At 38.5% G+C, this 17,554-nt stretch overlaps 1 protein-coding gene across 4 annotated transcripts in view; it reads right to left on the minus strand.

The window, feature by feature from the left end:
- Positions 1-17,554, minus strand: part of LOC136102954 (solute carrier organic anion transporter family member 1A2-like) — a 71,170-nt gene that overhangs the window by 9,781 nt on the left and 43,835 nt on the right. For 2 of the 4 annotated variants that reach the window (XM_071815650.1, XM_071815654.1), the window contains exons 2-9: positions 10,899-11,005; positions 9,615-9,756; positions 7,560-7,692; positions 6,660-6,766; positions 3,195-3,341; positions 2,802-2,900; positions 2,095-2,328; positions 891-1,055 (exon numbers count right to left, since the gene is read on the minus strand). In XM_071815650.1, the coding sequence (XP_071671751.1) occupies positions 891-1,055; positions 2,095-2,328; positions 2,802-2,900; positions 3,195-3,341; positions 6,660-6,766; positions 7,560-7,692; positions 9,615-9,756; positions 10,899-10,958 (1,087 nt within the window). In that variant the 5' untranslated portion in view covers positions 10,959-11,005. Of the gene's footprint in view, positions 1-890; positions 1,056-2,094; positions 2,329-2,801; positions 2,901-3,194; positions 3,342-6,659; positions 6,767-7,559; positions 7,693-9,614; positions 9,757-10,898; positions 11,006-11,996; positions 12,310-14,419; positions 14,469-17,554 lie in introns of those variants that run through there. The other 2 variants (XM_071815647.1, XM_065840590.2) reach the window with 2 other exon arrangements.

Consider the following 17,554-nt stretch of genomic DNA (forward strand, 5'->3'; position numbering starts at 1 on the left):
GCATAGAGAATGTGATCAAAAGGGAAGACTGTTAAACCTGAATTTGGATCCTCTCAATGTACTATATATTTCAATACAGAAAAATGTCTGAAAAACAACCCAGCACTGTCAATGCAACCCATATGAGATGTATGATAGTTACATGCCTTCTGATGCTCAGCTTGGAAACACTGGTCACAGAGAGCAATAGTAATACTCAAAAGGTCTGGGACATACTGTGTGGCACTTTTTAAAGAAAACAGTGCAGCTACTGTGCAAGATGAGCACTGAGTTAAGGAAGAGAACTAAGATGATTCTTCTATAATGATTAAATAAATTCTAGTCTAATTAAGTTGCTAGAGTTAAACAAGGGAACAATGAGAATTTAAGACATGATAAAGTGGAACCATAGAAAGTCTCCTACAGTTTCAGGATATTTGCTCTGTGCTACAACTACTTGCCATTACCATTTCCTAGTGCATGAACACCTTGTTCTCACTCATTAAAAAAAAAAAAAGACAAGCTAATAAAGAAGAGATTAAAAAAAAAAAAAAAGACAGCTATTTGGTCAGTGCTTTCCTTCAATGGAGTTCTTCATATGTAAATTAGCATAACCTCTTTGAGATCAGGGGTACAAGTTTCATATCAGCTGAACTTTCTGGGCCAATTCAAAAGATGGGAAGTAGATTATAAAATTCTGCACAGAAAAATAGGAGATGCTTAGCAGAAAATGCATGTTCATTTAGAAATGCTTTGTAGTGTGGAATCTCTCATTTATAGAAGCATTTGACCTTAGTATATATTTGTATATGTCTACATGTACACAGGAATATACATATATAAAAACAGGGAGAATTTGCTTAGAGACATCATTATTTGATATAACAGAACAGAGTAAAATGCAAACATACCGATTAAAAAGATGGCATCTGATGCAGATTTTCCAAACTGCTGTTCCAAGTATTTGGGCATGAAGGATATCATGCCATTGAAGGCACTGAACTGTAACACAGTTATGCATATAAATAACATATAAACTGGGTTGCGAAACAGAGCCTTGAGGAACGGGACGAAATCTGGAATGAAATAAAGTAACGTGTTAGTGTGATGCTTCGTGAAATTAATCACCCAATGCTCAGTGTGGCTGAGAGGGTAAGAGAAAAGCAGAAATGGTCCTTAACTGGGTCAGATGTTGAAAACATGAGCTCTGAAGGGATTCTGGGGTACTAGGACCCACAGTCTGAGCTAGGAAACTTTTCTCACCAGAACGATCCTTTATTCATGGATTCAGTTAAGGCTACATGGCAGCAGAGGAAGATGTCATGTTTATCACAATGAAGTTGCAATATCATGGTGAATGGTGAATTTGCAGGAGTCAGCTTGAAACACCATGGAGAGGTAGCTGGCATCTGACACTTACTTTCTGAAGACAGATATCCTGTCAAGTTGTCCTGAGCTGGCTATACAGAATCATGAGACTGCTCTGAAGAACATAGCCTTTGACATATTTTATCCATTTACATTCCCAACTAGTACAAAAAATTGAAGGAAAAAACTAGCTTCCTACAGATGTAAAGATGTGAAAGACCACAGATGTGAATGTTGTCAACAGTAACACGAATAAATTTAGGTCAAATAGATCTTTGTTCAACAGCCATTAAACATTTATGAGACACTTAAGCATCTGTCAATTCCCTTTTGTGGCTTTGATTCAAGGAATGCACAAGATTTGTGCTGTTTTTTTGCTTTTCTGCACAGTGAATGTGGGGCAGAAGCAACTAGTATCTGCAATATGTCCACATCTCACTGAAGTGCTAAAATTCTTAACCAGATTTCAGTACATTAACCCTCTACCAGGAAGAAAAGATCCAGATCTACACACACCCGAAACGCATGAAGGGGAAAGGAGTGAATTCATATCCTGGATCTATGGAATTAGCTTTCTTCCTCTGCAAGGAGCCATTCTAGACCCCTGTGCAAATCCTTTGAACTACAGAGAGATGAAAAACAGAGCATGCATTTCATACCTTGGACACATCTTTACTTAAAAAAATACACAGACATAGTTCACATCTTAAGGACTAAATCAAGGAAATAACATACAACATAACTTGCCTTTAGCAATTTCATACATAGTCTGTTTGGCTTCATTTGTATCATTTTCTTGCAATGTTACTAGACTATTTTTACTGATCTCCTCAGGTTCATTGGTTTCTCCTTCTTTCACAAGTGACTTTGGCAAAAACCAAAAAGGCATTCCTGCAAGAAGGTTCAGTGATGCACAAATCAAAATACCCAGCCACCAGGCTCCAACCCAACGGGCATCAGTAGCTGTTATGGTAATGTCCTCTATTAGAAAAAAAAAAAAAAGAGAAAATTTTATATTAGTTCGGAAACATTCTTTGCTGTCACTGTGTGTTTTCATAGTAATCCCTGACATGTGATATATTAAAAGCATTTTAAAGATTCTTAAAATGAGACTGATGAAAGAGAATAGTCTTCAGTCTTCTTTTCCAATGTTGCTAATTTTCTGGTTAATTTCAGTGTTTTGCATTAAATTAATTCTAGTCCTTTCCTGTGTTAAGGCAAATGACACAATTGTTCATCAAGTAATTTATATGCAGATTCATTTCTGTATGTGTGAATTCAGGCCTTTTATTGAATTTAATATTATACACAGATTTTTCATTCTAAAAGAAACACCAGCAGACTCAGATAAACTTAAGACACCACATATTAGCAAGAAAACATCTTGTAGTGCTGATCAATACACCATCATGGCTACTGATTTAGATGTAAGATTTTATATATTCATCCATTACCTGCACCTACTGATCCCAGATCAACAAACAGTTGTGCACAGAATGATGCCAACAACAAACCAAGGAAGGGGCCAACTATGGTTGCTGTATGTAGACATCCTAAAGTATGAAAAGGACAAACCATACTAAATTAGAATCTGGACATCAGAATTTCCCTGGAGTTGTTATATATGTTTAAGACAGCTCTGCTGAATAAGCATTTGCACTTAAAAATGGCCTCATTTCAACAAGTTAATCTCTAGTTACAAGTTCTACAACATTATTATTTTGATGAGGCAATAATGTCTGCCTTTTCCTTTATTAGACTGAAGTGAGTGATGATAACCCTCTTTTGCTTTTGTTTACATCTGTGTGTGTTTGGGGATGGGAGTTATCACACTAGGGTAGATTTACCCAGGTAGAAAGGTGAATTCTCTGCTTTGGCAAAATCCTCCAAATATGAAATGCCTAAAGGCATGATGGGAGTTTCACCCATTCCTCGTACTATGTTTCCAACCATCACAAATATCCATAGCAAGGATCCAGGCTCTTTTTCACATTCTGTGAATGAAATAAGAAGCCAGAATTAATGTTTTAATTCCAACTTTTAATTGAAGTCTAGAGACAAAGAATTGACTGAACTTCAGTTGGTAGGTCTGTCCTGTAAAACAGGGAAATAAGTAGTTGCAATATTTGAAAGACTTCAGAGCTGGAAGAAGCTGTTGTACTTGCTGGAGTAGTTTAAATTCCTTCCCTCTCCATTGTCTAACCACCTGGCAGTCCAACTGTGACTTAGGCCCTTCCCTTTACCCATTTCCCTCATCAAAACTGCCATTTTCATGTCAGTGAAGAGAAGAAAACCCCTGAATATAAGCGATGAAGGGATGAAAAATCATGCCTGACTAACCTGATCACCTTCTGTTACACAACAAAGTAATACTTTCTGTCAATATGGAAAGGGAAGCAAGTGGTTTTTACCTGGACCTCAGCAAAGCATTTGCCACTGTTTCCCATAGCCTTCTTCTAGACAAATTGGCAAGATAGGGACTGAATGGACAGTCTGAAAAATGAGTGGGAAGTTGGCCCACAGGCATGGTGTTCAATGGCTTTTACTTGGGTTGGCAGCTTGTCACAGGTGAGGTCCCCCTGGGACTGATACTGGTCCCCATGCTATTCAACACCATCATAAATTATCTGGATGATGGGATTTAAAGCACTCTCAAAAAGTTTGCTGATGACGCCAAACTGGGTGGTAAGGTGGACACTTCGGGGGCAAGAGTCTTCTTACAGAGAGACCTGGACAGTCTGGAAGAGTGGGCTAGCAAAAACAGTATGAGCATCTCTCTGAAATTCAGGAGTCTCTTGCAATGATTTGAGTAATTGCTGCATAAAGCCCATACATTGTCATTTGATTGAAAGAATATTGTCTGAAATAAACCAGAAGAGTTCCCGATTTCACAGTGAGGTGTCACCATTTGCTTACAAGAAAGTCATGCCAATGCAGAGGATGTGGTGGCATTCTACCTTTGCATGGAATGAGATTTCTGAGCTTTCCAGCTTTTTTGCTTTGATTCATCCTGCTAGTTTCTGGTTTACTAATGTTCAAAAGTTTGCAGAAAAGCACATGGAGAGCAAATTTGTCTGTATCTAAATCATTGGCTGTTTGCTGGTATCTTCAATCAGTACTCTGTACAACAGTCCTCACCACCTGGAAACCCCAGCTTAGATCCTTACCTCAAAGTTCTGTTCTCTAGCACTACAGATCTTTGCCTTGCATATCAATGACTTCCCTATCTAGAAATTTCATCTGTCCTGATGCTACCTGTTCAGGTATTGAATTTCTGGTTTGGTACATCTTGAGGACAATGCAGATTCTGATTTAGCAAATAATATACAAACTCTACCGTAATAGGCACGTGTCACCAAATGTAACAGAAAGGTTTTCTACCTCCATCATGCTCTGCAACTCAGAAGATAAGTGTTCCCTTGAGCAGCCACCCACTGAAACATAGCCTGCAATCTGCCCATCTGGGTACTGCTCTGAGGAAGTGTCTGACTATCCATGACCTTTATATAATTCTCAAGCAAAATCAAGATCCATAATAATGTATCTGGCCAGCCTGCTGAATCTATCTGGCAATCAAGCTCTCATTTAGTCACATCTGCCCTCCTGCATAACTCAGCAGAAGAATGCTGTGCTGGAGCACAATCCTGTTTGTCCCACATCAAGACAGTTATATCAGAAACTATTATGACCTTTAGTACTTTCTTCCTCTCCCTGACCTTGGATTTCTTCATCCCATGCAGTCTGCTTCAGATTCCACTGTTGTGTGTGGCCCACTTTGTCATGCTGAGACTTCTCAGTGCCGATTTATTAACAAATAAATGCTGGATTTGTTAGCAGCAACTGGTGGCTTTCCAAATGAAAGCATTACTGTTCAGAGATCAAGCCGGGATCTCCTCTGTCAAGGTCAAATTGCTGTCAGTAAACACAAGTGAAGCAATCCACATGCAGATGTGGTCAAATTCAAACCAGTTTTTGTATCACACAAGAGAAGGGCTCATATGTGTAAATGTCACAGTTTTGCTTCTCCATAAACTAATAGGGAAACAATCACCTTATCCAGGTATAGTCATAGGCTTGAGGACCTGTGGGTTCTAGTGTGTACATTGAATGGCTATGTAATTTAGAAGAAAATGCTTTACATACCTATACCCTTCATTTGTTCATTTATAAAATGAAAAAAATAGTATCTTAAATCTTCAAAGGAAAGATTAATACCGGGTACTATTAGGTATACACTTTTCTCAACTTTTCATTATGAAGATGGAAAAATTGATGCCTTAAGTGACATGCAGTCTTAGAAAGCTTGGAAGACATATCCATTACTAAATGGAGACAAAGAAAACTACAGCACACCACCACTATGGTTTGATGTCACTATGTATATCCAATATTACAGCAGTGTGATTCACCTTTAGCACACATTGATGGAACACCATCACAAAATATAACGATTAACTGTGGGATTCATCTCACCTAACTTTTGCTGTCCACCTATCATCTAAATTTCCAGCAGTCAGTAGGGGCATCCAGGAGGTAAACTGACCCACCTTAAAGTAAAGAGCATTAATGTCCTTACAGCAAGGGCCACACTCTGAAAGAGTTCTGTATTCTCCTTTGACCAACTATCAAGGGAGCCTAAAGAGGTCGTTCAGACTATGTGCTTCCATTTGAGGTAGCCAAAGACTCACAAAATTTATCCCATTCCCTATGTGAGTGATCATTTTTTTGTATGTGATCATTTAATAGTTGCTTCTGAGACCTCTGACTTCATAGTAGTTACTTTATATGCAGATTGCTAGTGCACATACGTGTTTCAGTCTCCCAGCTAAGTTTCAGCCTAGTTTAAACTATTTTCTCTTTTCTCTAAAAGGAAGTGGGATCCACTTTTTTGTTCTATTTCTAATTCGCATTCTTTTATTTCTTGTGTGGTACCACCAAAAACATCCTGGTGCCTTTTATCCATTGTCCAAATATATTTCCCACCTCCTTACAGTATCATAGAATTTCAAGTCAAAACCAGAAACTTCTCTGAGAATAACCTGGTGTTACATTTCACCAAAGCGGATTGACAGGGATGTTCACCGAGCTGTTCAGATACTATGAAAACTTCATGAAAAATAGCTACAGCTCTGGAGACACAGACTAAAGAAAAAAAAAGACAGAAAATTTTCTGACCACTAGTTTTTAAACTTGCACGAAGCACTGATCTAAAGCAGGACCCTGAAGTAATTGCTAATGAGAATAAAATCCTATTTACTTAAAAACTATAAAAACTGAGGAAAAAGTATTAGCAGACATAGGAAGAGTCATACCTGTTGGTGGTTCCTCTGTAGGTAAAGACAATAAGGTTTGATTAACAAAGCACAGAGGCATGACTGAAAAATTATCCTGTGGTGAAATACTGCTTTCAATATGATACCTGTTGAATCAAAGAAAAGCATGTACAGGTTAAGAAGAAATACATTAGAAATACCCAATAAATCTGTACTTCAGTAATGAACTACCAATAAGAAGGGTGTGTAGCTATAGGAAGAAGGAAACCCACATCACAAGTTAACTGAGCCTCAGTAACATCAGGCTAGGAACAAAGGAGCTGTAACAGGGAATCAACCCAGTGTTTTATCCAGACTGTTATCTAGCCTCTAATATAATCTTGTAACAGATGCTTCAGGAGAAGTTGATGAAACACCCTAATGAAACACCCTGTATCATCTTCTCTCCTACTCTTCTTACATTCTAACCCCCTTTACACCCTGAGCAGAGAGTGCCACCAAGGCTGGCAGAGTCGTATCACATTGGGCATGACAAGATGAGAGGATTTTCTTTTCTCAAAAGATATCCCACTGATTGAAATATAGGCAAGCCTAAATTAGTATTTTGTTAAGACAAGCAAAAATGGGAAAGGGGAAAGGGGAAAGGGGAAAGGGGAAAGGGGAAAGGGGAAAGGGGAAAGGGGAAAGGGGAAAGGGGAAAGGGGAAAGGAAATGGAAGGTGCCCAGCAGAGGGGTGACTCTCCCTCAGGAAGTGATGGCTGACTTCTGAAGCAATCTCAGGAACAGAACAAAACAAAACAAAACAAGCTACTCTACAATTATCATACCCATGCTCAGCACTGTCTCTCTCAATAAGCAATATTTTTTCAATGGGAAAAGTTATGTATTAAGGCAAGGTAAGCATCACAGAAGCTGCTGTGAGGTAAGCAAAATACTCACCTTCCAAACAGGAAATGAGGAAGTGATATCAAAAGACATCCAAGTGACATAATTGTGCAGCCCAAAGCAATTATTCTAGGTCTGTGAAGCTTAGCTCCAAAGTAACTCACAAATGCTATCAGCAGTAAGTTGCCTGCAGAAAAGAACCTCGTTCATATTTACAAAACAAAGCATCCTTCGAAAGATGTAAAGTGCAATGCAAATTTGAGTAGATCTTGTTAGCTCAACATCTCGTACTTCTCTTGTCTTGTAAAAACTGTAACTAGACAGGGAACTGCCTAAATGATGAAGTAATTCCTTTCTATCTGTGATCTTTTTCTGAAAGAGTTACATCACATGGAAAGAACATGAAAATAGAAGACAGAATGCAAAAGAGATCATGGTGAAAGAGATTTTTTACTGCATCCATGTAGAGAAAAATATTCCCACAATTTTACATAGAGACCAGACCCAGGTGCTGCAGAATAATAACTGTTTTAGGATGTTATTCTCCGATATTTCATTTTGCAAAGTGTGGGAAAACACAGAAGTATATGTGCAAGTGTTTTTGTATCAAAAATAATAAACACAGGATGATATACAGAAAAAAAAAAAAAAAGGAATAATAAATTAATATCAACTTCAGTAATAGTTTGAGAGGAATAAAAAAAATACAAATTTTTGTACCTAGTACCATTTAAAAATACAAATGTGCTAAAAATCTTTATTCTCTTCTCCTCCACTTACACTTCACATCAGCTGAATTTCTCTACTCTTCATTTATTGCTATGCAACTAGGAAAACAATCAAGCTTCATGTTATGAATCAGGCCCCATAAAAATAATAATTTAGTAATCATACGCCTAGTAATTTTGTAATCGTTTTGTCAAAAGAATAAAATCATGTCTCTGAGTGATGAGCATCATGCTCTGAAAGAAGATAACATGCTTTTTTATGTATGATTGCTAGACAGGCTGTATTGGACCAGTGGTTTGAATGACATTTGAGGATGTACAATTACACGGTCTTAATAAGTTCCTTACATCTGTCACATACACTGACTTTTAATAATTTAAATATTAATATGATTATTCACAGTTATTTTACCTCCTAGAGATACGACTACCACAACTGGTTACAGAAAAGTGCATATGAGAGGATAGTTTATTTAAAATAATAAGCCATTTACACACCACGTCATTAATCTTGGCCATTTCTTACTTCTTAAAGTCTCCTCCTTATCAAAAGCAAGAATACCTTCTGGGTATTCCTTCTCTATCATAACTTGAGCCCATCAGGCTGCTTTGCAGGCAACAGCACAATGTTGACAGTAATTTCTTCTTCTTGCACATATGGGAGACCAGGAAAAGGGGGAGAAGGAGCCTTGTCTCCCCTCCCCATCAGTATATGAGCCTGTGCATACCATTTCCTCAGCCGAGCCAGAGATAAGAAAGATCCATATTGTGACTTTAAGGATATGAAACACATTCTCTGAGGATCTCTGAGGATGTGTCTGAAGCTTTCAAGCCGTTTGTTTGGGTTTTTTGGCAATGACATGACACAAGCTTGTCACTGATAGGCCAGGTAAGGGTCAATAAAAGTAGAACTGGAAACTTTCTTTACAGTTGTACAGATACAAAATCTTTAGATACTACTGAGTTTGAGTAAGGAGACAATCTGCTCCAACCAGCTGTGAGGTTTTGATTAAATGAAGTGTAAAATGCTAAATTTGAGCTTAAATTCAAACAAAATTTATAACATCTTTCTGTTTTGTTCAGAAAGATTCAATACAAAGCTCATAAACTAGTTCTATTTTGTTAGTTGCTTTGTCATGTCTTATAATAGTGCAGAAATCAGCTGAACGAGCTTTTAATGCTAAACTTTCTAATTTAAGCTGTCGTGTTACTTTCCCATACACTAAATATGTGAATACCAGTTGAATTGGCAGGATAAAATTGGTCACTATCGTCACCACACAGTAATTGACAGATTGCTATGGACAGGAAAGTTATGAATACATGTTCAATCAACATATTATACTTTCAAATAATAAGAAATATTAAAATGAGTAATTACCAATTTCAAAGCTTCCATTAATGATGCCCACTAAAGAAGCTGGAATATTAAACTGCTTCTCTATCTGTGTGTACATGCTGTTCATGTAAGCACCAGACATTGTTTTACCCACATACGCAAGGGATAGTGCCAGTAGAAATACCTAGGAAGGAAAGAGGAGAATGCATAGAGAATTCAGAATTATATATGTATTTATATATAATAATATATATAAAAATATTTTTTTAATATATATTATATATTTATATGTTTATTTCCCCCATCAAAGATGTGCTTCCAGGTGAAAAAAGTGAGAAGTCCTGTTCCACTTATGTATCTGTAAATCCCATTATCTATCCTTGTCCACAGAGTTATGGCTTCACTAAACCAAAGAAAATAAAAAATTTTGAAAATATTTTTAGTTCTTCACCTTTGATCAAGACTATCTTCAGAAACCTTAAGCCCCATTTCCCCAGCCAAGACAGGCACAGCACAGCCTCCCCAACGAGTGTCTGCTGCAAGATTGCCATCTGCAGGACTGCGTAACGCCTGCAGCCAGACCAGTGTGCAAAGTTCTTTGCACCCTTTGCTCTTCTGGGTGACAAACTACTTGCAGAATTAAGATAGATTGATCCTTTTAACAAATTACTTCATCAAGTATGTGCTCTCCCATCTCAGTGGAGCTCATGAGCCCAGAGAAGTCATTTCAAACAGGAGCAAATCATGTGTCCTTTTTACAAGAATCTAGTTGACAGTAAAAAAGTAAAGATGAATATATGCAGTAGTATTCAAATCCCCTTAACTTAAGCATTCTTACTAAAAAATATTTATGAAATATCAATAGTATTTTTAAATACATCTGCTGCAAATGCTAAAACTCATAAGTAATGTATTTGGGCTTTGAATTACTACTAAAACCAAGCTATTTTACAACCTTTTATTGAGCTTCTTGACAGCTTGAATAGTCTAGTTTACATCAACAACTCATTTTTACTGCTATATCACAGCCCGTAAGGCTCATTTCACAGGTTTAAGAAGGAATGGTAAGCATTACACGAATTCAGAGGTGGAGCTTCAAAGGGGCAATCAAACATACACCTCCAACACATCAGAGTGTAAAGTACAGGGACACAAAAAGCAACACGTGATTGCTTAGAAACTTGCTTGATCTCAGTTAAGGCATTAAGGGTAAGGAAAGAGAGCTTATTCATTCATTTAGTCTAGACTGTAACTTCCACCAAACCACTATAGGTGCAAGCAATTACAGGTGTGTATTCATACAAAATTGCTAAAATATTTATGTACCTTCAGCTTGGAAAGGCAGCAGAATTTGTCCCCTGCACGTGGCTTCTCAGCGTCTTTCATGTTGCCTTTTTAAAACTGATCCCGACGTCTGAGTCTGTCCGATGATCCTTTTACAAGACAAAAGAAAAAAGAAACATTGTTTCCCCATGTTTGCAAAACAATCAGATTCCTTCTAAGCTATTTGATATTTGAGCACCTTCCTTAAACAATTGCAGACTGGATTCCGACAAAAACTACAAGTCTATACACTTTGTTCTAATCAAGAAAATTTGACATGTGAGTGTCAACAGTGTAACAGCTAGATATTTCTCATCAAATACGCAATGCTGTCAGCAGCGTACAACCTGTGAGCAAAGAACAGGCAAAGAAACGTTCTGAGACCAAGCTAGTTCATCTGTAATACAGCTTTTCAGTCTTTCTCACAAGCCCTTGGCGATCACCACTGTGGGAGACAGGACTACCAAGATGTATATGTTTGACTGACGTATACCTGTCTCCATGGCCTTTATTTACTATGCCTGTCCTTCCTAGACATAAAAAGGACATTTAGTTTTGCTTTGCATGTTCTATTGTGCCCTCCCCACTTCCACTGGCAGCAAGGTAAACTTGCTAATTTTCATATAAACTGTATTGGAGACTAATATCTTGGCACTAAAATTAGAAGGAAAAAAAATAAAACCAAACTCACCAGATCAAATTAAGTTCTAAATGGAAACAAACCAGACCTCGTTCCGCTTCCCCTCCCAAGACGGGAAAAAAAACATCCCTCTTTATTTGTCTGCCTACTTTTAGTCATCTCCATCTCGAGGGTTAGAGCTTCTGATAGCACTAAGCCACCTGCTTGCTTAAACATCTTTCATATTTGCCAAAAATGTGTACAAAGAAGGAGCAATATATTCTAGGGGCTTGGAATGTACTTATTTGTAAAAACCATTGCACATCTGAGGGTTAGCATGATGACTCAAACAGGGAGAACACCAGTTTAAAGATTTCTCTATAAGGGTTGCAATAAATGCATCATTAAATCAAGTTACTCAATACAGTTCCCTCTATCTGTTGGAGTAAACTGAAGAAAACCAGGACAAGTCAGAGCCCTACCTTACAGTCAGGATGAATATGGGTGAATTTCCTCTTTTCCGTCTCAGATACACTTTTCAAGTGTGATCTTGTGGCACCTGTTCTTCTCTGTGTTTTCTACTTCACGGAGCCATGGTTGGAAGCAAGTTGTGCTTGACAAGCCCAATAGGACTGAATTGCCTTTCACATTCTTCAACCCAACACTGCCCCAGGCAATCTCTTCAAACACTAATTTCTACAAGTATGTTAATCCTCTCAAATGTGTTTCTTAACTAACTTGATTCCTAGCAAATTCATAGTTATTAACTCTTTCCACAGCTACCTCCTCATTTTCAGTCTCTAAGAGTATATATTATTATAGCATTCCTGGAAATATTTACTTTACAATGAAGTGTAGGAAGTCTGCAACTCAGGCAATTAACTATGATATATAAATAATTTGCATTTCTGATTTGCTTAAAGATGCTTACACAAACTGTGTTGAATCACAGCAACAAACTGTGCTTATACAGCTGTGTACTTTCTTTGCAATTTGGTATAAAAGTTTATACCTCAGGGAATCATTTATGCTTCATCTTAATACTTCTTTATTCAGACTGTAGCCCACTTGCAATGCCAAATGATGAGCAAGAGAACAAAGATTGCAGTCCCTGATATCTGTCCTCTTCTGATCCTAGTATTTGGCAGTGGGATTCTGTCCCTCACTATACCAGTCCCTGCAGTTCACTAACATACACAGGGAACATCATCTGGCTAATTACAGGTTTTCTCTTCTGGTGCTAAAAGAAACCAGTCAAGAAACTCTGCCCGAGTTTCTCTTAGGGTATCAGAAACATCACACTGTCCCTCATACAATTGCAGGTGACAAAATGGCAATGTTTGCCTCTATTTACCTTCCCTCAAAGCATAAATCATCGTAGAAGAAAACATATTTCAATCCATTTATTACTGGGAAGATTATTGAGATTATAAATTGAATAACAAAATAAACAGAATTATTATTTCCAGCTATGTTCCTAAGGGTCCTATCCCCAGCTTTAAAATATATTTGTGGTCACACTTGGCTAATTGGAACTGAAGCCAACACAGACTAACAGCCTAGATTATCAGAGATGTAGATGCATAACTCACTCAGCTCAGGTGCATTTAAATTCAGCTTAAAACTCAGACTACCATTTCTGTGCCTAAAGATGAACCAATAGTGTTCCTACTCCCTTCTCCCATCTCACAGAATGTTAGGGATTGGAAGGGACCTCAAAAGATCATCTAGACCAATCCCCCTGCCGGAGCAGGAACACCTAGATGAGGTTACACAGGAAGGTGTCCAGGCGGGTTTTGAATGTCTCCAGAGAAGGAGACTCCACAACCCCCCTGGGCAGCCTGTTCCAGTGCTCTGGCACCCTCACTGAGAAGAAGTTTCTTATCAAATTTAAGTGGAACCTTTTGTGTTTCAGTTTGTACCCATTACCCCTTGTCCTATCATTGGTTGTCACTGAGAAAAAAATTACCCCTGGGTTCTGGGTAACATACCAATCACCTACACTTGAATCCTACTCATAAGCCTTCAATGTCCATTGAAATTTCAGGGAAGAGGTCACCTGAATCCTTCCTTACAGGATATTACTCCTTTCCCTTCGCACTGAGTTTGTAACGTATTTATAGCAGGCTAGGTTAGTTAGTAGTAACACCACAGCTGCCAATTCCAGCCATCACCACCACTGGACTACATTTCCACAGGCAACCAGAAAGACAGACAAGGGATCAGAAGAGTTGTTTCTAGAAGACAACCACTTTACACAGTGCACAAAGAACTAAAGCAGATGGTGTGGGCAGTTTTAGTACAGGCTGCAGCTACAAAGCAGGTTCATGAAGTACAGCTGAGGTAATTTGGACTGAATGAGGTTGGATTAAAAACAAAGCAGATACATCCTGTGTGGATCAAAACAGGCATATCCAGTGAGGCTGACAATGGTAGGTAGGTTAGCATCAAAAGACGCAAGTCTGGACCCATTTGTCCTACACAAACCTGTAAATACATTTTTCAGTTTTAAACCACATTTCACCTTAGCTAATCAATAGAAAAAGAGAACAAAAGCACACAAATATCTGGATTTAAATGTCTAGGAAGCAATATTCTGCAAGGCTCAAGGTGACATCCTATTTTCAATGTAAAATGCATCTTCCATTTAGCTCAGCTTAGTCATATGGATAAACTGATAAGTCCTTGTTTTGTTTACAAACAGGATTAAAAATCACATGAGGTAACCAAGCAGAGGGCAATTATAGTGTTAGAATTTTTGACTACTTAATTTTTCCTGTTGCAAAAAGCATTTTGAAATCCTGTTTTAGCAGGCGCAGTTCAAACTGTTATTCAAATGCAATTACACTAATGTTGGACTGAGACAAATTAAATTATTTTCATGGCAAAACAATTAGGTACTTACGGTTTTGAAAAGGCTTTCAGAAGAAATGACTGATACTGTCCACTTAAACTTTGACCTTTATTCTAAATTGTTGAAAATTAACCCAAGTATACTTACTGCATAATTTGTGGTTTTGCCAAGTTATTTCAGCTGTGCATTTTAGAGTATTCACTCTGATGTGAAACGCACAGGCTGAGTTCCTCGTTAGAAAATAATGAAGTCCATCTCTCCCTTCCCCACCAAAACAGGCCAGGAGCTACAGTGGTACCAGACCCCTGAGGATGAAGTGCTGAACCTCCTGCCCACTGAAGCTGTTTGGAGAGTGCTCACAAGCAAGAAAGCAACTTCAAGAGTACATGTAACTGTGTAAATTTACAGGTTAAATGGTGCCCTAGCAAAGGCTGACACTATGTTAGACTGGAAGTGGGGAATTAATTTGTATTACTCACATCTTGAGGGGGTGTTTAAGCCCTGAATTAGTGGATGGAAAGCAGCACAGGCATAATCATTGGCCTCTTCTTGCTTTGTTGGAATGATTTGGAAGAAAGCGTAGCCCTTCCCAGTTGATATCAATCACTCAGTAAGGCAGAACTAGGTCTGAACCAAAAGTGGAGAAAATTACCTCAGCCCCTGAAGCACGGAGGCATAATATCATTCTCTTCAGCATCCCCAGCTGCTAGTCTTCAGCGTTTCTTCTCAGTGTAACAGGCTTTCTGGATCTACTTTCAAAGTATCCGAGTTTAACTACCTACTATATAACTGGGGTGCTGTTAATTCCAGAAAGGAGCAAAGATCCTAATAATTAGGCACTGCAACATTCACACATTCCCTTTTCTTTGGGACTTCTGTTGAATGATGATGGTTCACCATGCAAAACTGAAAGACAAAGAAGCTGCCTACAGTCAGATAGCTGCTGTGGTTGTCCTACAGGCTGTGTGCTGCTGGTTACTGATAACTGACATTACAAAATCAGAGAGTAGTTTGACCAAGCATAAATAGTTCTAGCTAATGAGACAAAATGAGATTATGACTTTGATCACAGAATCACAGAATGTTGGGGATTGGAAGGGACCTCAAAAGATCATCTAGTCCAATCCCCCTGCCAGAGCAGGAACACCTAGATGAGGTTACACAGGAAGGCATCCAGGTGGGTTTGAATGTCTCCAGAGTAGTGGACTCCACAGCCTCCCTGGGCAGCCTGTTCCAGTGCTCTGGCACCCTCACTGTGAAGAAGTTTCTTATCAAATTTAAGTGGAACCTTTTGTGTTCCAGTTTGAACTCATTACCCCTTGTCATATCATTAGTTGTCACTGAGAAGAGCCTGCCTCCATCCTTGTGACACTCACCCTTTATGTATCTGTAAACATTAATGAGGTCACCCCTCAGTCTCCTCTTCTCCAAACTAAAGAAACTCAGCTCCCTCAGTCTTTCCTCATAAGGGAGATCAAATTGGGTGGACATCAACTTTAAGAATAAATAGATACACCTGCAAGTACTAGTGCTGAAGTAGGTTTCATCTGTGACTTTAAGTCTCTTGGGAACACTTGTGTTTGCCTCTGTCACAGAATCAACTGTTAATGTACAGGAAAAGTCTAAATGCAAGGTCTAAAAAGCATGGTGAGGGTGGGATTTGGATTATGAAAGCCTGGTCTAAAGCACAGCCTCAAAGGCAGAGTTTCTCACCTTTCTCAGGAAGCACCCAGCCTTCCGAAGAAATCTCCATAGGCTGCCACATATCTTGTTGTGGTCAGGCTGCTGGGAGTGGGAAATAACTGACTAGCAAGGTACGTGGCTTTTTCGTTACACAGTGTGTTTTTATCTCACAAACTTACAACTCTGCTGCTGTACTGAAAAACACTTTGGTGTGTTTCATCATGCCCACTGATGTCTTACAGACCTTTGGTGGCTGAGGATCCTGGCCTGCTCAGTGCTGCACCAGAGCATGAGGTAGGGCATTTTTCCTCTTATTTCTTATAATAGAAGTTCTCAATTGTAACTTTCTGAGAGCACACCTTCTCAGTTCCCACACACTGGAAAAATTCTCGAGTAAAAATCTATTAACATGCTTCCAATATGTGAAAAGCTTCATGCTCCCCCAGAAAATATACCTTTCATAAGAGATATAGCACTGTTTTCTGTTCTCACTTCACCATGGTCTCCAAATCACACCTGACGGCTGTCTGTACTGGGATTTTGCTCATGCAGTTTGAGTAGAAACAGAAATTCTGCTCCTGTATTTTACTTCCTTTGGCTAAAATCTGAGATAAAGTCTTATTTCTCACTGAGCATTTTGAGTTTTCTTGCATTTCATGTTTTCTCCACTCATCCGTTGTCACTTCTGGAAAATTGAAGAATCCTCTGACGAAATATGAAGAAAATATAAAGACAGTGGTTGGTCCGCGTTCGGCCACATACTGCTTTGTGTTCACAGAAGACAATACAATGAAAAAGCGATAGCAAACAGAGGTGGAAAATAGCTGATTATAAAGCTGCTTTAACTCTGTGTGGCCATCCTTGCTTCCTATAAAAAAAACAGCTAAAGGTGGGGAGGGAAGAGGATGCTGCCCGCCAAAATGGCAGTTGTTCAGTGGTGTGTGTCAATAGCAATGTAGTATTAGTTCAGATGTAAAGTGACCTTTCTCCTTAACCCATACACGTGCACCAGCCATCTGTGTGTGACTAAGCCTTGTTCTATGTGGGAAAGAAGTCTCAGTGTCATTAGAGCACTGCTCTTGGCAGGTCTGTGAGACCTTGGGATTTTGTGGCTCTGCCTACATGTATAGGAAATAGTATGTGTCTAATGGTGCGAGATCACAACTGTGCATGTGTGTTCAGCTTGATTTGTGATTGCATTAAAAGTAACTTCAGTATTCTAATTGTAAAAATTAGCTATGGAAATCTGACTGCAAGCACCTAATCAAGAGATTTGGCTAGGAGAATGCACACGGAATTTGTTTACATTTATATTTATCTCAATTGATTAGAAACTAGAACTGTAGATCTCAGCTTAGTTCTCTTTTACCCTCTATTTTGCTATTACAATGGTTTACCAGTCCTATCTTCTTTCTCTCTCACCCCATCAATTTTTTTAATGATTCATCTCATAACTATTTTTAGAATATATTCTACATATATTTTAATCCATGTCTATTTGGG

Source organism: Patagioenas fasciata, chromosome 1 (genome assembly GCF_037038585.1).
Source record: "Patagioenas fasciata isolate bPatFas1 chromosome 1, bPatFas1.hap1, whole genome shotgun sequence".
NCBI lineage: Eukaryota > Metazoa > Chordata > Aves > Columbiformes > Columbidae > Patagioenas > Patagioenas fasciata.